We start from the raw sequence: 21,135 nt of genomic DNA, 5'->3' as shown, positions 1-21,135 counted from the left end.
AGCTTAGCCAGTTAGCTGAAACTCACCCTCTCTTGACAGGCCAGGTTTCAGCTCTGCTCAGAATGTCGAGTAATTCAAAACAGTTTTGGATTATATTTATATCCTTCCTGTTTCATCCCAAGCGCGGTTATTCAACACACTAAATCCTCGTTCTTCTTAACGTTGTCAGTCGATAATAACGTACAGATTTGTGAAATATTCAAGGTTCAAATCCCCACCCTCGAAGTATCTAGGGTGCCAGAATAGTCGTATCCCACTCCCAGGCAGGTCCAAAGATGGCTGCCGTGCGCTCCACCGCCGCCTCCCTTCGTGGAAATACGTTAGGGAGAAAGTGAGGGAAGTTCAAACATCTGTGAAACAACAATCAAAGAAGCCGAAATAGTATCCGCAATGTCTTTGGAATACTAAAAATTTAGATTAAAATAACGACATGTTGGTATCTACACTGTTGCTGTTCTAAGTTTGCCTGGCTCTCTTTCACTGTCCGTCTTCCTTCGACACATTGCACACAGCAGTTCCGCCCTGCCTGCTCTAGCTGCAGTAAACTCTCCCTGACCCAAAAAATCCAGAGGCGGAGACATGATTAAAAAACACTCAAGCTATAATATATTTGAGACAAAAGTTAAATCACATGAAAAAAGATTATTCAGTGGTAAAGCAGACTTTATCCCGGTGTTTTAGGCAGGGTACTTCATGTCTTCCAAATCTGGCCAAGATAAATACGCTATAGAATATTTTAAAACAAGGCTATAATTTAAAACAGACCTGAATGTTACCTCTCATTTGAGTTATTTTAGTCTGAAAAGTAGTTTAGATATGAGTTTGACTGCAAGAACTAACTTCGCGTAGCTTTTATATCGCCTAATTAAAAATATTCAATGGTTAGACAAATCTTATCTCTGAAAACTGGCTCAAAATAGACTTTAATTAAGTAAGTAATTAATTAGAAAACAGATAAATAGATACAATGTAGGCCTCTAAGACTTTAAAAATAAAAGTTTAACTGCATTTTCACAAACAGTGAATGAGTGTGCTCTGTGCATTTTTTTTAAATTCTACAATAGCAAAAAGGTCAATAAGTTTACTATTACCACATTAAAGATATTTCTTCACAATTGGCCATTTGGCAAAACCTTTTCTCAGAAACATAAAACGGAACTATTTTTATCTTAAAGTTTTCTTCGAAGTGAATGTTAATGTGTTTCATGAATTCTGGCTTCCTCAAGCACTGGATTTCAAGGCTGGCTGTTCCATAAATGGTACTTACTTCCTTCATCAGCAGACCAGGAGTATTAATTTCTACCTTCAGGCAGCTTGTAGTCAGCTATCATTTACTAATGCACGGTCTACATTTGATAGTTTTGTGAATGATGTAATGGTTAAAGATACTTGTTCAAACTCCCCCTCTCTCTGGCAATAGCTATAAGTCAGTCAGGGGTGTTACCTAGAATTCTGGGCCCCATGAAAAGATATCACTGTGGGCCACACCACCATCACAGCTCAAATCAACCCTGCACAGTAACTATGACCACACCTCCTTCATGCTTATGCCCCATTTATACCTCACCATGAGATTGTGTTAGACCCTTTGATAGTTTACAATATAGTATACTATCAATATTTAGTATCAAATTAAGTAATCAAAAACTGCTTTAAACAATGTCACAGAATTAAGTAATTACAACAATGCTATTAGCAATGCCACTGGTAACCAGCTGGAGGTGGGCATAATTGAAATGTGATGTCACTTCAACATGAGGTTTTGGGTTCAACATTGGGATCTGACAGGTAAGTTTTGGTCAGGTATTGATGTCAGGGTCAGGATTTGATGTCCATAGCACTCCATGATTTAATCAGTCCACAGAGGGATCTGCTATCAGTTTAAACGCTTAACCAATTGCTCCCTGAGGGTATAAATAAAGATGTTTGAATGGATTTGAATTGAAAGTCGGGTTATGATGTCAGTCAAATGTTGGAATCTAACATCAGTTCAACATGAAGGATCTGATGTCAGTTCAAGTGCAGCAAAGGTGGCCAGTACATCTTTAATTTTATTCTCATTCCTATATAGCAACATATCCTCTTACCTTATGAACTTAAGACTATAATAAGACTACATTATCTGGTCACTTCTAGCCATGGATGTATATCATGCTAAAAACTTCCACTAAATTTCAGAGGAGGACAAAAAAGTGATTTACTTTCAAAATGCTATACAAATAAGATTATTATTTTTATTATTATGAAAAAGAAAATGATTCGCCTTTTAGAGCTGGGTTTGAATATTTATGGGTATTCAATTCTCACACCATGTTCACATCTATTTGAGAAAATGTCTCCAGATCTTTCTGGTAACTGTATTCTGTGAACAGTCTTTCTGTTCACTTTACTTTATACTATAATTCAGAACATGAATACTCAATATGCAAATTAATTTAGCTGCGTAAATCTTTAATATTCATAACCTCGGCTTTTATTTTGACGAGAAATTCTCCGAAAGTTTGATGACGCGCCTACCCGGTGACGTCACACGGAATGCGGAAGTAAGGCGCTTGCTTTTCCCACATGGTGAAAATGGCTGCAAATGAGGAAAAACAACAGGCCCACAGACCCGGCATTTATAAACAGAAAAATAAGGGCCATAAGCATGGGAAACACCGGACGAAAGGTGAAATTGAGAGAGAAAACAAAGGTAAGACATCATGACATTGGGAAACGTCACTCGCTAACAAACAGTTAGCTATGTTATGTTAGCTTGAGGCTGTGGTGATGGCTCTGCAGACACACGTGTTGAGTTTTTAAGGCTAGGGAAGGGGGTTCTTCAGTTCAGTGAGAATTTAGCATTAATTAAGCTTTTACATTGTGTTCCACTTTAAACCGGCGTTGGCTGTCAGCTCTGCTAGAGGTGAGCCTGCTTCTTCAGGTTCACTAATGCCATGTGAAGTTAGGAATGGACTGGATCTCGGAGACTCAGAGGAAAAATAGCAGTTTTAATACCATGGAACGCAAATCCAGGTTCTTTGTGTCTGAAAATGTTATACCAATGTTATCATATTAATGATACTGATCATATTATAATTTTAACAGTTTCTAAACATTTGTCATGGGCAGGCAGCACAACTACCACTTGAAGCTGTAGTGCAGATGACATTTTTAAATTTAGAGCTCCTTTCCAATAATTCTTCAATCATTGATACTTCATTAATTTAGAGTGAAATTCAAGACCTGAATATTAAGAATTTAATTCAAATGTATAAAATTTCTAGCCAAAAGAAAAAGGTTGTATGACGTTTTAGGGGCTTTTGGACAGTGCATGGTGAATCTTTGCACTAAAAAATGTAAACAATATGATTGTTATGAAGATATCAGTTGATAAATGCATGCTAGGATGAATCACAATAAATAGTAGTTTCTCATTAGTTTGTTGTAAACCTATGACAACACCTGGATATATTAACAAAGATGTAACAATGAAAATCAATATTTACCTTGAATAGGAATTATAGCGAAAACTATGTCCCTACTTTTTTTTTTCTCATATTTATTCATAAAGAGTAATGATGCACCATTACATAGGTATCAGCAGATAGCAGCCCAGTTTAAAACCATTGGTCACTGGCAGATGATGTGGCATGAACACTTATCAGTAAATAATGGTAATCTGTTCAGTTTATGCTGACATCTAGTACAACATAATTGCAAATAAGGGATTTTTTCTACAGGGCAGAAGAAGTGAACAGTTCGACAAACTCTGATCTGTTTTGATGACCAAATGTGAGACAAACTGATGGCATACTTCAAGTTTTAGACCGAATAAGTGATGCACAAACACTGGCATTTGTTAAATTATTCAAACTCTGAGGTTAAATTGCACATGATGGAAATGTCCATCCGTTTATTATTTATATACCACTTATCATGGGGGTGTTGTGGGGGCTGAAGCAGATCCCAGCTGTCATAGGGTGAGATGCAGGGCACACCCTAGGCTGGTGTCAGTCAATCACAGATCTGCTAACATGCTGAAACAAACAAACACGCATTCATACTCTCACCTGTGGTCAATTTTTAGAGTCACCTACAACCTAATGAGCTTTTATTCGGTGCATGGGAGGCAGTCAGAGTGTACCCATGTATGCCTGAGGAGAACATGCAAACTTCACACATAAAGGCATTGCAACAGTGCTAACCACTGTACCACTGTGCAGCCCTTCATGGAAATGTCTGAGACACAGAAAGATGAAAAAACTTGACTATGTGTTGTACTGTGTGTCCATTGTATAAAGACAAGGTAAAGTGTGGTGTATTGATCAACTGAATGAAAACCTACATGGACTCCAAAAAGGAACATAAGTTTCACACAGTAAAAACAGTCAATCTAGTGGCCTCAACTGAAGATACTACAGTCATCAATAGTAACTTCAATTTTCTACAGGAGGCCATATGAATATGATTATGCAGCTTATAGTTATGGTGCATGTTTTAGCTCAGTGAAGTGTTTGTGTAAATATTAAATCATAAAACAGGGCATTACTTGATAGGGCGAGTTGACAGTGGTTCCCACAGGCATAATGTATGCAAATCATCACCTGTGTTTACTTGTCTTCTTTAACATGTTGCAGTATGGTGCTGCAGGATGAAGTCAAAAGATGGCAAATAAAACTATATTTTGAGCAGAGGACTGTTCTAGGCAGTAAGGTTTGGTTTGTTGCAGTGTCAAAACAAAACTAAAAAGGTGTGTGAGACAATGAATCAAATGATACTTTATAAGGGGCTTCATTAATTGATATTGTTGCAAAAGGACCACCGTATAAACAAAACGGGACTTAATGGAGTTATGCAAAACAAAGTAAAACAGATGCCATTTGCACTGTAAAGAGTTTTTTTTTTTTTAATTTGTGCTTTATGCAGTTTAAATTGTTGCAGACTTCCTTAGAAAGCACCGAAATCAGGTTTTGAGTTATTACCTTGTAAACAGGATTATACAACTTTTGGATCTGCTTGTTTCTCAGGGAGAGTGTCTGTCACAGCTCTCACTAAAAAACAGAGAAAGGAGCAGAAGAAGATGGACAGAAGGCACAAAGCTAACCAGCTCCGTAGGAATAAGAAAGACATGGTAACTTCTTGTTTCAGATGAGGATAATTTTTCACGGTTGAAATATTCTGAATATTCTGCAGATTTCAACATCTCAAATCTTGTCTTTCAAGGTCCTGACTGAAAAGCGACGTTTAGGCACTAGAGACGGTCCTCCTCATTTGGTTGCTGTGTTGTCTCTTCATGCTGCAGTCGATGCCGCTGCTGTCACTAAACTGCTGCGAGGGGAGGGTGCTGGGGGTGTTGTGCACCAGGAACGCTGCATCAGTGGTATCAGTGACAGTTTTGGGCTGATTTTACCGCGGTTTAAACAAAGATTCATCTTTTTAAGTCAAAGCACTGGTAAGCACTGATTTAAATGTCACAGCTGTTTCTTTTGAAAGTTAGAGGAAGTTTATTCCTGCTTAATCTGTGATTCAGGTCTTGATGATGACTTAAAGCCTTTTTGAATAATGTTTTTAATAGTTTTTGATGTGATTTTGATACCAGTGGACATATGCCAGAACTAACAAACACTAACTGTGTGCATGCTCACATAGATTGCAAAAGGTTGCAATACTTTAACCTGAAATGTGTATCATAATACCTTTTTTGCAGCAGAGATGTTATGTGTGACACATCATGAAAGAAATGCATTGTTTCCCTTAACACAACATTTTTTATTGAATTTGCTGTATGAGCAATAATCGCAATTAGATGTTTTTTTCACTATCATTCAGCCCTAGTTTAATCTATCTAATATTGCTTTGGTTATAATGTAAAGAGATTTTTTGCTTGTATGTTAAAAATATGTAAGATTTGTATATGTAAGGGATTTACAGAATAAAAGCAGTCAAAATATATATATATTTAAAAAGTGCAGTTAGAGTATTTTCTCAAATTGGTCAGCCCCATGCTGCTCCACAGATGGGCCAAATAAATTGCAAAAGTTTAGAGTACTAATTCTAAATATTTATCATTAAACTTCGTTTTCATCAAATGAAGTAAAGTATTAAAGCTATTCGTTTATTTCAAATGCAATGAAAGAACAGTACAACTTCATTTTTTCCTGTATATACATATTCTTAAATAATTCTGGCTATTAGGGTAGGATGGCAAGATGAAAGTCAGGAAAACATTTGACCCAGCTAAATTTAGCAAAAACGTACATCAAAATTGCGTCATTGTCTGATGAAACAAAGGGTAAACTGTTAGCCATCATTCCAAAAGGTATATTTAACCCAAAAACAAACTGCACTTCATTATACCCACAGCAAAGCGCAGTGGTGGCAGCATTTCGCTTCAGGGCAGTTTGTTCAGCTGGGTTTTAGTTAAGGTGGAGAGATATATGAACAAGTCCAGATAACAGTCAGTTTTGGCACAGCACCTTTAGGTGTCTGCTAGAAAGCTGAAGATGAAGAGGAATTTCAGCTTTCAGCATGAGAATAACTCAAAGCATACATCCAAATCTACAAGAGAACAGCCTCACCAGAAGATGTTAAAAGTTTCGGATTGGCCCAGTCAGCGCCCAGCCCTGAATCCTGCTTAAGATCAGATGTATGACCTGAAGAGGGCTGTGCACAGGAAATGCCCTCATTGTCTGACAGATTTTGAGTATTTTTGAAAGGAAGAGAGGGAATTTTTGCCAAGTTGAAAGAGATGACTTGATAGACTCTCCTACCCTAAAAGACTGAGTGCTGTAATGAAATCAAAAGGTGCTTTAATCAAACATAAGTTAAGGGGTGTGATTATTAATTAAGCCACGGTTTTGTCATTTTACATTTGTATTCAGTCTTCCTAAAAGATTGTTTTGTCTTTAGGGATGCACAATATTATCAGCATGACAAATATTTTGTCTATAGACATCTGACTATATTGTAGGGGTGGGAGTCACTAGTGGCCCCACGATACGATTTTAGAGAAGATTTCATGGTAACAGTCTGTAAAATTATATAAAACCCTGTGGCCGATTTGAAGCCGTTACTCTGAAACTGGTCCTGACCAGGTTATGATTTTAGAGTTGTTTACCATGATCTAGCCAGTTTGAAAGAGAAGCAGATTCATGGCAATGAAAAACTCTGGCTTTAGACCCAACAGACCAGGGGTACAACCCCCAGCACAGGCTGACCACCCTGCTACATCCTGTCAGTTTGTTAGCTCCTATCAAAAAAAAAGTAAGAGCCTGTACAATCTACCCTGAATAAACTGTTTGGGTATGCTAGAATTGATTAAGAGTAAACTGTAAAATTTTGTTTTAAAGCAAAACAAAACCAAGAATTTAAAAATAATATTATAGTCTTTATTGTACTTTCTTGTCTTTGTTACGAGTATTATTTCATCCCATTCTGAAGCATCTTCATGGTTCATTTAAACAGCTGACATGCACTCCCTGCTGGATGTTGCAAAGATTGCAGATAGCCTTGTGTTTGTGCTGGACTCCACTGAAGGTTGGGACAGCTATGGAGACCACTGTCTGTCCTGCCTCTTTGCTCAGGGCCTCCCTAGCCATGGTAAGTGTGTATTTCCCTGTAATACTGAGGCCTTAATACTCCTGCCATTATTAGCATATTTTCAGATTTCTCTAGATTATGTTTCTGGTGTACATTTCTTAGCTCATTGTCCTTCTGTCACCACATGTAGCTCTGGTCTGTCAGGGGGTGTCCGACCTCCCTGTGAAGAAGAGGGTCGAGTCCAGGAGAGCTCTGTCAAAGATCACAGAGATCCGGTTTCCTGATACCCGTCTCTTCCCTCTGGACTCTGAACAGGATGCAACTCTGCTTCTCAGACACCTGGGCACGCAGAGACAGAGAAAGCTGGGCTTCCGCTCCAGACGTTCACATCTACTGGCTCAGCATGTCACTTTTACACCCAACAGCCCTGCTGAGGGGACAGGTGGTGGACCCACCGGCCTGGGCACCCTGTGTGTCTCTGGATACGTCCGTGGTCATCCTCTGAGGGCTGACAGACTGGTTCACATCAGCGGGCACGGAGACTACCAGCTCAGTCAGATCGATGCTCCATTAGACCCACTTCCCCTAAATTTAACAGTTGCTAGACCAGCAAAGCCCAGCAAGGGGGGAGACGTCGACATGCTGGTGGGTATTTTTAAAATCTCACTCAATGCGAAAATGTACTTTGCAACAAGTCCCCCCAGGATTTTTTAAGACTTTCTTGCAGTTGTTGAAACCTAAAAAGCCTGATTTACAGTAGCTTTTACAAAAAGTAAGTTAGAGTGTTTTCAGGCTTAGTTATTCAGGAAAAAAATGCAACTACCTTTTGTGCTCCAAGTATGTTACCAAAAAGACCCAATATTACAAGAAAGATCCCCAAAAATGCTTGATTTGCAGCATTTCTAAGATTTCAAGTGCACAGAAAAGCAATTGAAGTCAGTAACAATGAGAAAACATTGCCAAGTATAAACCCTTAAATCCTAAAAGAAGAACACACTCACATCTAAAAGTTGTATAGATTAAAAAAAGCAAACAAATGATAAAAGCTGTATATTCTGAGGACTTAGTTAATAAAATATCAACAGTGTGGATGCTCAGCATCCCCACTAACAACAAGGCATAATGGCAAACACAAACAGTCAGCAGCACACAGACACATAGTCCATTTCATGAAGCAGGTTAGGTGAAAATCTTAATTCTGTTAATCCTGAAATGAGGAAAACTCTGACATTTTCATTTCAGATGAGAGAAAACTCAAACCTAAGAATGAGGGGTAAGGTAATTCTGTTTCACAAGGAGAGGAAACTTAAGCTTTGAGTCAGTTACTGTGAAGCTAACCTGGCCAGGAGCAGGTTTTCTTTAATTAACCTGCAGTTTCTCTCTGTTTCCTTCTTCTGACAGAGCCAGAGATGTGGTTTCATTTCTGCATTCTTTCATTTATTTATTCTGTTCATATCTGGTGTGTTATTCATGTTTACACTGAATAAAAATCCATTATTATTTCATATAGATATAAAAACAGTGGACTACATTTAGTAGTTTCTTATCAAACATGATGATTTTTAGTTAATGAGCATAGATGAAGGGCTGCATTACTCCATGTGAAGTTACATGTACATCATTGAATGTCAATTTGATTAGTCTGAATTAATGAACTTAACAGGATAAAGATGAGAGATTATTTATGTGTGAAACCAATATGCTGTGGATGAACCTATGGCACAAGTTAATTATTCATAGTTGATTTGTGAGGGATAGTTACAGTGTACATAGACAACTGACAACATCCATCCCATTAAAATATCACAGCGTTTATAGCAAATGCTAATTTGCAACCCCCATCCCCTGAAGGGCTTTTATAAGAATTAAAAAAAAAAAAAAAGTTGATAAATAAAGAAACAGGTAAATGGAGTACAACATGAGACCGTAAAAGCAATGACAGAGTTACAGAAAATTAGACACAAGTACAACTCTGTTGTTGAATTAACCAGGATTTGGTAGCTCTCTTAAAGGTGGGGAGGTTTTTGGTTAGTTTAAGCTGATCAGGTAGAGAGTTCCAGGATATGACTCCTTTTTACAGAGACAGCAGTCTGAGCAAGTGATGTTTTGCAAACTAAAATGAAATGATTTCTATTTGAAGCTGCTCTGGTGGATCTAATGCAGCTCTGTAATTTTCTTATGAATCTGTAGAAAGACAGAGGAACATGTCCGTTTAAGCATTTGAACATTAACTGTACATAGTTGAAATTAATACAACCACTAAAACTTGCAATCTTGTGTTCACATAAAATGTGGCAGTGATTATGTCAAATTTATTTTGTTTTTTTAATCTGGGATTTTTAGAGCCCGATTGTAGAGACTCACTAAGGATTTGATCACTGACTGATTAAAGACCAGGCAGTTAAACCATAGGACAGGTGTGAGAGTAATATCGGGTGGAAAACATAAAAGCACAATTAGTTGTCAAGCAGTTTCTTATCCTAAAATCGCAGGGATTAGCCTCAATGGCTTGGCAAATCTTTTTAATTGGGCTTTTAAAATTTATCTGAGAGTCTAATGATTCCCAGATACTTTACAGTTGTTGTTGTACCAATCTGCTTGTATGTTTTACAAGTTGGTATCTTAATCTAAATTAACACAAAGCCAAGGTGTCTTTAACTGCTACGATTGTAATAGAACGTGTTAAAAGTGGCTTGGATCAAGTGACACATAAACTGATTTGAAATCAACAGATATGACCAATCTAGCAGCTTAAATATAAACCAATTTAGGCCTAATATAAACTGTTTCCCTTCAAAATATCACATTTAATTTGACTAAAATTATAACTTCATTAATTTATCACTTAATATTGTACATTTATAACTTGAATCTCAGAATTTAAGACTTTTTTGTCATATGTTGCCCTAATAGGGTATACGCCAAACCTTCCTAAAGCAGTCTAACTTTTTTTCTCCTAAAAATAAATGTATAATCCCAGAGGATTTCTAGTTTGAGAAGATAAAGTTTTTGGACTTTTTGTTACCCGTTTCCATGGCGAATATTTGTGTCAGGGCTCCATTGATGATGACTTTTCATGGTCATCTTGCCAACACTGAACTCCGTGTGAATCTATTCAGAATTAATTTTAACTACGTCAGATTTGCTGTTCTGAAACTGACAACTCAGAGATTCTCATAGGAGGATAGATCAATTCAGAGCTTTTTTGTTCATGTGAGCTATTGGTGCACATAATCTCGGTTGAAAACAAGGTCTTAAAATGTTGATGATGATGCTCAGAGCTGGTGGGATTGTGGGCTAAGTTTAGTTGTTGAAGTTGTAGAAAAGTTGTGATGCTGAGTCAAAATTGCAAGGCCATGCAGAATTTTTGAGGGTTGATTGAATTAGTGTTACAGTCACATTATCCTGGAGGGACTGACTGTGTAGGGTTGGGAAGGCAAAAAAAACCCCTCTGTTACAGGAGTCAAGTTTAGTTTGTTTTTTATTTATGTTTATTACATACAAGTCTTTGTATAAGAATGAAAAATGTCTGCAAATACATGCACGCATACAAAATGATAGTCTGTAGTTTATTAGTCTTCTTTTTTATTCTGGCAATAATGTTACTGTGACAACAATTAAATAAGCCACTATTGATTATAGTATTGAGCTGTCATAGTGAAGGGGAAAATGTATTCATTATATCATATTAATGTCTGTTTTGTTGTGATTAAAAGGGGCAAAAAAGTGAAAAAAAGTTCAATGTTGTCTCTGAATTAGACAATGCTAGTTAGTTACTATAGTTTAAACTCTGAATTTACCACTTTTTCATCTCTTTTTGCTCTCAGGATGGAGCTGAAGAAGAGGCTCCAGTTAGAGTGCTCATGAAAGCCGACCCATCCTGCAGAGAGAGTCTGCAGACAGAGGCTGAGGTGGACCCCATGGATGGAGAGCAGACATGGCCAACAGAAACAGAGCTGCTAGAAGCAGAAGGTGCAGAACAGAATTTACTTATAATTTTTTTAAAGAGTATTTTTGGATTTTTTTGCCATCATTAGGACAGTTGAAGAGAGAGGGGAAATATGGGGAGAGAGAGCAGGAAAATACATGTGACAAACAGCAGCAGAATCAGGGTCTGAACCTGCAACCAGTTTAATGATTGGAGTCTTTGTGTAGCGATGCTTGCTCTACCAGCTGAGCTAAACTGGCCCCTCTAAGATCAGTGCTTCCCAAAGTTTTATACTGGGGCCCTCTGGTGGGCCCTGGAAGGCCTGAATGTGGGCCGCAGGAGGTCATTTGCTATAAATAAAACATAATTTTAAAAAATGAGTTAATGTTTAGAATGATAATGGAATCATTTTAATTCTTGAAATCATAATAAACCCAACAAGAAGATTTTACTTCCATTCAAATTTATTTATTTTTTATGAGTCTCATGGTGTAACTGGTGTTAAAATACTTTATGACACTCTTGTAAATATTCTTCTGTGGCACATCAGGATTATAAGAATTTATCAAGGCCTTTGGAGACATTGAAGTTTCAAGGAAAGCATTTATAAGGTCACACGATCCATTTAAAGAGATGAATATCAGAAAATAAAATGTAGGTGACTTTGCAGATGCCTGCTGAAAACAATTAATGCTAGGGTCTTGTTAATCCTGTTTGTGACTCTACAAAGGCTTTTAAATTATTTTTTCTAAAAGTATCTCTCTGTCTATGAAGTTAAAATGTAGCGGTAGATACTTTGAACCTAATGTTATGGTTGTGTGAGGGTTTTGGTGGGCCCCAGAAGATTTTCAGATTTAGGCCATGGCTGACTCAAGTTTGGGGAAGGCTGGCTAAGATGATTTAAACTTTAACAGGTACACAAGAATTCTTTTTACAGAAGCCAAACCTCGATTACTTGTTGGATACTTTTGTTTTCGGTAGCAATCATAATTTAAAGGGATACATTTCAAATTATTCCTGTCATTATTCCTAATTATTTTTGAAATAAAAAAGGGGTTACAGAAAGAGCGTAAAGCCAACTCTGTTCTCCATGGCTGTTCTCATCCTTTCAACTTTTTTGCTCTGGTCAATTTGTTATTGCTCCTAAAGGGAGAACTAAGCGCTAAAGGAAAACTTTAGTACCTGCAGCTTTTACACTTCTCCACAAAACTAGCACAAGATGATTCACTTTCATTTTAATGAAATATATTTTATTTTAGGGAGCCTTTAAAAGCATTTTAGAACCTTTTGGAGTACTGTTATAGAATGAATGTTATCAGAAACAATTTATCACGACTTGGTTTTTAATCCTCAATGGTTTTTTAAAAAAATTTTTTTAAGTTTGTTTTTAATGTATTTTTGTGGATTGTGTCTTGAATTGTGAATCACTGTTATTGTTTTTGTCTCTGGGATGCTGAACTCCTATCTGCACAGCAGATTTTTCCTTTTGGGTACTAATAAAGAACCTTGAACCTTGAATTTGTGTTTAGCCATTACCTGATACAATAATAAGGAGTCTGCAATTTTATTTCACTTTGCTGTTTAGAGGCGAGAAAGAACAAACGTGTGATGAAGGTCCCTAAAGGAACATCCGACTACCAGGCCATGTGGATCGTTGATGAAGACGAGGAGAATGGAGAGATGGATGATGAAAGCGATGATGACGATGATGACAATGATGACATGTTGGATGAGGCCATGGATGGAGACTATGAGGAGAATAACTCTCAGGTACTCACTTAGAGTAATGTAAGGCGATTTAACTCTTAATATTAATCGAGTGGGGGGATTTTAGGAGATGAAACAGAGATATGAGGATCTTTACAGGGGATGTGTCTGAACCTCTGAGCCATAGTAAAAATGACTTTCTAAATCTCCATATTCAGATTTTAATATTTCAGTTCAGTGAAAAGCAGAACAGCTCATTTGTTGGTAAGAGTGAATTTGAAATGATTTAAGGAAAAGCAACAAGCAGACAGACACTAGGTGGCACTGAATGAGCTTCTGATGTTTTAGCCTTAAAGAGAGAGAAAGAAAGGAGATGCACTTTGTGGGGAAGTAGGCTGCAAAATGTAGTGGTGGGTGAATAAAGGGCTGATAATTGGTATCAAGTGACTTAAAAAATGAATTAGTTGTTCAATCTATGATTTTTTTTTTTTTTTTTTTAATTTGGACCAATGTCCAATACTGATCTGCTGACTTAGAGCTATCATCCTCACATTGTTGATTTACTTTGGTCAAATAAAGAAAAAATGCATTTATTTAATCATATTATAATTAAAAGATAAAATAAAGATCCTCTAACCTTCACCTTTTATAAAGCAGAAGCCCAAAATTTGTCAGTAAAATTTTCAAGTTCTTGAAATTGATGACTCATTCCGAGTTTATATAGCGAACTTAAGTAATGATTGTCTCTGTACAAGTTTAGCCTGAAACCACCTTTGGTATGAGTCAACTCCGCTTCTTCTTGTTGTCATAGCAACAGTGTGGCAGCACTCGGATAGTGTAGTGTCATAGAGGATGTTGAGGACAGTAATTCTTGGAGAAGAAGCGTTGGTAGTTCCGGGACTTTAGCGATGCATACGTGACCCTAGATGGGTGCTCCTTGTCCCAGTTTGTTTTCTCAGCGTCTGCCTTGAGCCTGCAGTGCCAGGCTGCTCACCACAACAATAGTGTTTGGAGTCTCGAGAGAAGCCTCCTGTCTTCCTGCCCTGTGAACAGAGCTTCCTGTCTGGACGGAGGGAGGGGTTGAACAATTTATTTATTTCCAGCTCTGCTTGAAAAGAGGTCGGGGGAAATCTTCCTTATGCAATGGGTTCATTACGATCAGTGATTGTTATTAGCATGCGTTTGATGTTGTAGGAGCATGTATCTAGGACAGGGTAACAATAGAGGAAAGGGCACTTCAAATGATAATGATTATTATTACTGCAGCAAGGATGTTGGAAAGGTTGTGAATCAACCCCCTGCTGGGTGCTTCCTCTCATGGGTCTGGCTCTGTCTGCAATCTGCTAGTTTAAAGAGGACTAGAGAGTGTGTCCTCTGTGATGATCAATTTCCTCTTGCAAATTTATTGTCCTTAGAAGAAGAATTACAAGAGTGACTGTCCAGAAACACTTGAGAGGTCAACACACTGTGGATGGAAAAATGTAAATATATGTAAATGTGGGATTCTGATAGTTTAAACTTTGGAAACTCCCTAGTATGGTCACACTTAGACACATGAATGGTGTAACACAAGGCATAAGTGTTCTCAAAACAGTGTTGTTATTGTGGCAAGGTTAGTCCTGTTTATGTTTGGCTGTATTACAATAATAGCTCTTTTAATGCACTTCTGTTTCCAGCATGTGTATCCGATGATTGTTGGTCAAATATTGAGGATGCTATTTAGAAAATAGGAAGGCAAAAGTCGAGGTTGAATAAGTTTTCTTCATCAGTGGCTTTCTCGGCCACTGTCCCATAAAGCTTTGAATTGGCCATCCCCTGACTTAAACTTTTCAGTAACCTTTTCTCTGAGTTGCTTGGAGTGTTCTTTTGTCTTCATGGTGTAATGGTAGCCAGGAATACTGATTAAGCAGGGACTGGACCTTCCAGACACAGGTGTCTTTATACTACAGTCACTTAAGACACGTTCACTGCACTCAGATGATCCCAGTTTAACTAATAGTGAGAATACTAACACCAATAGGCTAGACCTCTGTTGAAATAGGCCAGTCACTTTAAAGGGGCTGAATATTTATGCAATCAAATATTTTACCTTGCATGTTTTTGTTTTATTGATAGTACTTTGTATTTATATTTTCACTTTTACATTACTTCATTTCTTTGTCAGAAAAGCCAAATTTGACCTTGATTGATCTGTAAAATCCAAAAAAGGGTAAAACATCAAAGGGGGTGATTACTTTATAAAGACACTGTACTGTAAGAAGTCTAAACCCAATGCACTTGGATTCAGTCTTTTTGTGCTGAGATGGTAGAAATCATCACCTTTTTTTAACCCATAATGCTCTTGTTACACTAGAATTACAATATTTGTAAGCCCTTTCAAATCCTTAACTAATATTCATTTTATAAAGTCATGATTACATCCTTGACTGTAAACTTTTTGCTTTTGGCAAAAGTCACATTGAAAGGGAATAGGAACCCTTGTTTTTAAAAACCTAGGTTATGAAACAACAAAGGTTTTTACTTTCTTAGGTGGATGAATTCTCAGATTAGGCTGATGATACTGACAGGACTCCTGCAAATGTACTTTATTAGAGTGAACTGTATATTCTCTTCATGGCTCAGGATGCTGGCTCAGGCTCTGAAGAAGAAGAAGAGGACGAGGAAGAGGAGGAGGAGGTCTGCTCCACAAAACGAGCTGGAGCAGATCAGCGCTATGATGAGAATATGGATGAAGCTGCAGAACAAGAAGGCCTTAAACGCTACCGTGAGGCTCGGGCCAATGAGATGTTTCCTGATGAAGTGGACACTCCCCTCGATATGGCAGCGAGAATCAGGTCAGTTCTGCTTCTTTATGTCTGATGAAAAAGAAATATGCAAACATTGTGAATAAGCTTTAAATCCTCTGATAGCTCTCTTTATTAACATTTAATTTTGTTGCTGTCCTCTTGCTCTAGATTTCAGCGCTACAGAGGTCTGAAAAGTTTCCGCTCTTCGCCTTGGGACCCCATGGAGAACTTGCCTCTCAACTACTCTCGTATCTTCCAGTTTCAAAGCTTTGAACGTACCCGTCGCCGCATTCTAGCAGAGACTGCAGCTGAAGAAGAGGGAGCCATGGTAAAAATACAATCCTTTCTTTTTTTGTAAGAGCACATTTTGTTTGTTGGTTTCTCTGACTCTGCTGCCCTTTCTGTCTCAGGTGGGCTGGTACGTGACGCTGCACATCGTTGATGTGCCTTTCTCTGTGATGGAGAGCGTCCAGTCAGGCCGTCCTTTGATGCTGATGTCCCTGTTGCCCCATGAGCAGAAGGTATGATTCATGCTAAATTACTCCAAAAAACCTTTAATCTGGGTTGATTTTTCAGTAAAAGTTGTTTCAGACTTTTCTGGCATCTTAATGTTTTCTTTACTTCCTCTGAGGGCAGATGTCAGTGATGCATCTCTTAGTGAGGAGACACCCCAGCAATACAGAGCCCATCAAATCTAAAGAGGAGCTGGTGTTCCACTGCGGGTTTCGGAGGTTCAGGGCATCTCCCATCTTTTCTCAGCACACTTCAGGTAGAACTCATAATAATTCAACAAATATGATTGTTTTTTTTTTTTTAGCAGACAATCACAAAACCACAGAATGCATGTATTGAAAGACCCATATCTATACATTACCCACACAAAGCAGACTACTAAGTATGAAGGACTTACTTACATCAGCATTCAAAGCAGTTTTGTACACAAAAGCATAATTTTAAAGGACTTGATGCATTTAGTGTTCTAGTAAACACAGGCAAACAATAGTCAGCTTTGCCCACGCATGACTTAGAGTCTCACTGATGTTTTGATGCAAAGAAGGCCTTAATGCTGTAGAACAAGTTATCTATATTTCAGTTACATAATCGATTTGCTGTTCTTTCTAATCAAATCTATCAGCCAAATGGTCATAAAAGTAAGTGAGCTGAGACTGGTTTGCTGGATTTGCAGCAATAAATAAATTATTCAGTGTTGAACTTGGCTCTCCTCCAGCTGACAAGCATAAGATGGAGCGCTTCCTCAGGCCAGATGCCCCCACAGTGGTGTCTGTGTACGCTCCCATCACCTTCCCCCCTGCAGGAGTGCTGCTCTTCAAACAAAGGAGTGATGGTGAGATGAAAACGAGTAGATTTAATTATTACTTGGCTGTCTCTATTTTGAACTTTGGCCCTCTCTTCTGTTTTCTCTTTAATGGTTTTATTTAATTATCCACTTAAGCTAGTTCTGCACTGGTTTTTGAGCTTGTGTTCTTCTAACTTTGGCTTTCTAGGCATACAGGACTTGGTGGCTACAGGCAGTCTGCTCAGCTGTGACCCTCAGCGTATCGTTCTGAAGAGGATAGTCCTGAGCGGACACCCGTTCAAAATTAACAGACGCTCTGCAGTTGTTCGTTACATGTTCTTCAACAGGGGTAATAGGATGTTTTCTCTGTGGCTACATAATATTACAGAATTTTTCACTTTGCTTTGGCTTAAGGCATAATGATTGACTACTCTTATCTTTTTTTCCTGTGACAGATGATATCATGTGGTTCAAGCCAGTGGAGCTGAGAACTAAGTGGGGTCGAAGAGGCCACATCAAAGAGGCTTTAGGTGATGACATTTTAAACTTACTTTGTTGAAGTAACATGTTGACCGTTGTATCTATTTAGTGTTTTGCCATTATTGGCTCTCAGTGCTGCATTCAACACAGTCGACAATACATTACTCAACCAAATGGATCCTCAGTGGGACTTTTTGGCACACTAGGATATTGATTTGAGGCTATTTTGTGTCAATAGGCACCTTTAAATGTGAGCAGCATCTACACACGTGGACAAAATTGTTGGTACCCCTCTGTTAATGAAAGAAAAACCCACAATGGTCACAGAAATAACTTGAATCTGACAAAAGTGATAATAAATAAAAATTCAATGATAATTAACCAATGAAAATCAGACATTGCTTTTGAATTGTGGTTCAACAGAATTATTTTAAAAAACAAACTCATGAAACAGGCCTGGAAGGGTGCCTTCTCCAGATGCCATGTTTCAGCTCCTTCCACAGATGTTCAATAGGATTTAGATCAGGGCTCATAGAAAGCCACTTCAGAATAGTCCAGTGTTTTGCTCTTAGCCATTCTTGGGTGTTTTTAGCTGTGTGTTTTGGGACATTATACTGTTGCAAGACCCATGACCTTCGACTGAGACCAAGCTTTCTGACACTGGGCTGCACATTTCTCTCTAGAATACCTTGATAGTCTTGAGATTTCATTGTACCCAGCACAGATTCAAGACACCCTGTCCCAGATGTGGCAAAGCAGCCTCAGAACATAACAGAGCCTCCTCCATGTTTCACAGTAGGGACAGTGTTCTTTTCTTGATATGCTTCATTTTTGTGTCTGTGAACATAGAGCTGATGTGCCTTGCCAAAAAGTTCCAGTTTTGCCTCATCTGTCCATAGGACATTCTCCCAGAAGCTTTGTGGCTAGTCAACATGCAGTTTGGCAAATTCCAGTCCCGCTTTTTTATGATTTATTTTCAGCAGTGGTGTCCTCCTTGGTCGTCTCCCATGAAGTCCACTTTGGCTCAAACAACGACGGATGGTGTGATCTGACACTGATGTACCTTGACTTTGGAGTTCACCTTTAATGTCTTTGGAGGTTGTTCTGGGCTCTTTTGTTACCATTCGTGTTATCCGTCTCTTCGATTTGTCACCAATTTTCCTCCTGCGGCCATGTCCAGGGAGGTTGGCTACAGTCCCGTGGATCTTAAATTTCTGAATAATATGTGCAACTGTAGTCACAGGAACATCAAGCTGCTTGGAGATGGTCTTATAGCCTTTACCTTTAACATGCTTGTCTATAATTTTCTTTTTAATCTCCTGAGACAACTCTCTCCTTCGCTTCCTCTGGTCTATGTTTAGTGTGGTACACACCATGTCACCAAACAGCACAGTGACTACTTGTCACCCTTTAAATAGGCCGACTGACTGATTACAAGTTTGTAGACACCTGTGATGCTAATTAGAGGACACACCTTGGTTGAACATGTCCCTATGGTCACATTATTTTCAATCTTTTCTAGGGGTACCATCATTTTTTTCCAGGCCTGTTTCATGAGTTGGTTTTTTAAAATAATTCTGTTGAACCACAGTCCAAAAGCAATGTCTGATTTTCATTGGTTAATGTTCATTGAATTTTTATTTATTATCACTTTTGTCAGATTCAAGTTATTTCTGTGACCATTGTGGGTTTTTCTTTCATTAACAGAGTGGTACCAACAATTTTGTCCATGTGTGTATATGCTTCCACTTGCTAAGATGATGGAAACCAACAAAATTAATTACCATAATTTTGCAGATGATACATTGCTCTACATGTCAATGTCTCCAGGTGATCATGGCCCCAGCGGCGTATTTAAATATGATGTACTTTTTGCTAATCCCTGTTTGTATTAACGGTGGTGCACCATGCTTCTGCTGCTGGCAAAGCTTGACCTCCTCCACCCCAGCCTCCTCCTTCATAGCTTAAAGATTGTTACACCCTCATATTCAGATTCATGCTACTACGATTTAATTTCTTTTGAACTCATTTTATTGTATTCAATACACATTGTCATAAATGTATCTATCCATATGGGGGTTTCTAGCCATGTGCTCCCTTGAAAGCATGTGACTTCACTGACCTAGGGTGCATCTTTTGAGCAGATCCTTCTATGCCAAATAAAACAATTTCCATTTTGCAATAAAATAGTAAAATATATGACGAGGGTTTTCCTGACTGAAACTTTAAAATACTTGTGTTAGTTTATAAAGCACTGAATGATTTAGGCCCAAAATACATCAGAGACCTTCTACTACAGTATGAACCATCCAGACCACTCAGGTCATATGGTGAAGGTTTGCTTTGTGTCTCTGTGAGTTGAAACCAAACATGGAGAAGCAGCTTTCAGTTTCCATGCTCCTTGTATCTGGAACAAACTCTCAGAAAACTGACAGAAAACTTGCCTTACCTTATTTTTCAGGAACACATGGTCACATGAAGTGCGTGTTTGATAACCAGCTGCGATCACAAGATACTGTCCTGATGAATCTGTACAAGAGAGTGTATCCTCGCTGGACGTATGACCCTTATGTGCCTTTGCCATTACCCTGGGTGAAGAGCGAGGCCACCGTGGAGATGGATGACTTGGACATGGACTAATAGCTGGACAACAGGACAGTGCAAGGAACATGGGCTACACCAACATCTTTTGAATCAGTATTCTGTGTTCTACTTGTTAATTAAAGCTATTTAGATTTAAAGTTTCTCTCGTTTAGTTGTTCATCCTAAATAGCATTCAACCATTTATTCAACCATGTCGCCTCTGCAGATCCTGTGTCTGCCACTAGATGGCAGTGATGGTCAAGAATTCAAAACTCCAGTACTAAAAGATCAACTCTGGACTTGATTTTATAGTCAATATTTTAGTGGTTGCTCTAAATGTGTGCACTATTTAATAATTACAGAAATAAGAGCTAGTACTATGGCAACAAACAATCAGTAATAGCTTTCCATCAGTCATATAACAAGCACCTTACATTGGCAAGTCTTTGATGTTGCACAGATGTTTCTCAAAAGCCTGCAGCCACATTGAACTCAAACAAAATCATTACATCAACAATATTTAGGGATTTGGGGAAACTTGGAAACATGGAAAAAGAACCCCCAAGTTGCTCTTTTTTAGAGGAATTCGTCCCCATAATTTCTCAGTAAATGACTAGTGGCCTTAAAGAGTCTGACAAATTGCAGCTGTCAGGCTCATTTATTTATACAATATTTTATCACAAATATGCCTCAGTGGATTGAAAAAATGAGGCTACCAAAGCTTGATTAATCACCATCTTAAGACTGAATTTAATACAGTATGAAAAACACAAAGTTCAAGATGTCTTTCCTCATTCAGGCTATCAGGAAACATGACATCAGTCTTAGTGTAA

The 21,135-nt window shown here is 38.2% G+C and overlaps 1 protein-coding gene across 1 annotated transcript; it reads left to right on the top strand.

The window, feature by feature from the left end:
• The first annotated feature begins 2,537 nt into the window (after nucleotides 1-2,537).
• Nucleotides 2,538-20,454, top strand: tsr1 (TSR1 ribosome maturation factor). The gene is made up of 15 exons (XM_041796814.1): nucleotides 2,538-2,692; nucleotides 5,010-5,113; nucleotides 5,206-5,434; nucleotides 7,447-7,581; nucleotides 7,712-8,166; nucleotides 11,349-11,493; nucleotides 13,035-13,219; nucleotides 15,779-15,990; nucleotides 16,111-16,270; nucleotides 16,353-16,463; nucleotides 16,579-16,711; nucleotides 17,171-17,287; nucleotides 17,448-17,588; nucleotides 17,695-17,769; nucleotides 20,181-20,454. The coding sequence occupies exons 1-15, from the start codon at nucleotides 2,566-2,568 to the stop codon at nucleotides 20,357-20,359; spliced, it is 2,508 nt and encodes an 835-aa protein (XP_041652748.1). The 5' UTR covers nucleotides 2,538-2,565; the 3' UTR covers nucleotides 20,360-20,454.
• The last annotated feature ends 681 nt before the right edge of the window (nucleotides 20,455-21,135 follow it).

Source organism: Cheilinus undulatus, linkage group 2 (genome assembly GCF_018320785.1).
Source record: "Cheilinus undulatus linkage group 2, ASM1832078v1, whole genome shotgun sequence".
NCBI classification, from domain to species: Eukaryota; Metazoa; Chordata; class Actinopteri; order Labriformes; family Labridae; genus Cheilinus; species Cheilinus undulatus.
Note: the sequence above shows the minus strand (reverse complement) of the source record. Positions and strands in the feature narration are given on the sequence as shown.

Coding starts and splice junctions, on each gene's coding strand:
- tsr1 (XM_041796814.1), top strand. CDS start 2,566: ATGGTGAAAATGGCTGCAAATGAGGAAAAACAACAGGCCCACAGACCC. Junction 2,693..5,009: donor AATTGAGAGAGAAAACAAAG/GTAAGACATCAT, acceptor CTTGTTTCTCAG/GGAGAGTGTCTGTCACAGCT. Junction 17,589..17,694: donor TTACATGTTCTTCAACAGGG/GTAATAGGATGT, acceptor TTCCTGTGACAG/ATGATATCATGTGGTTCAAG.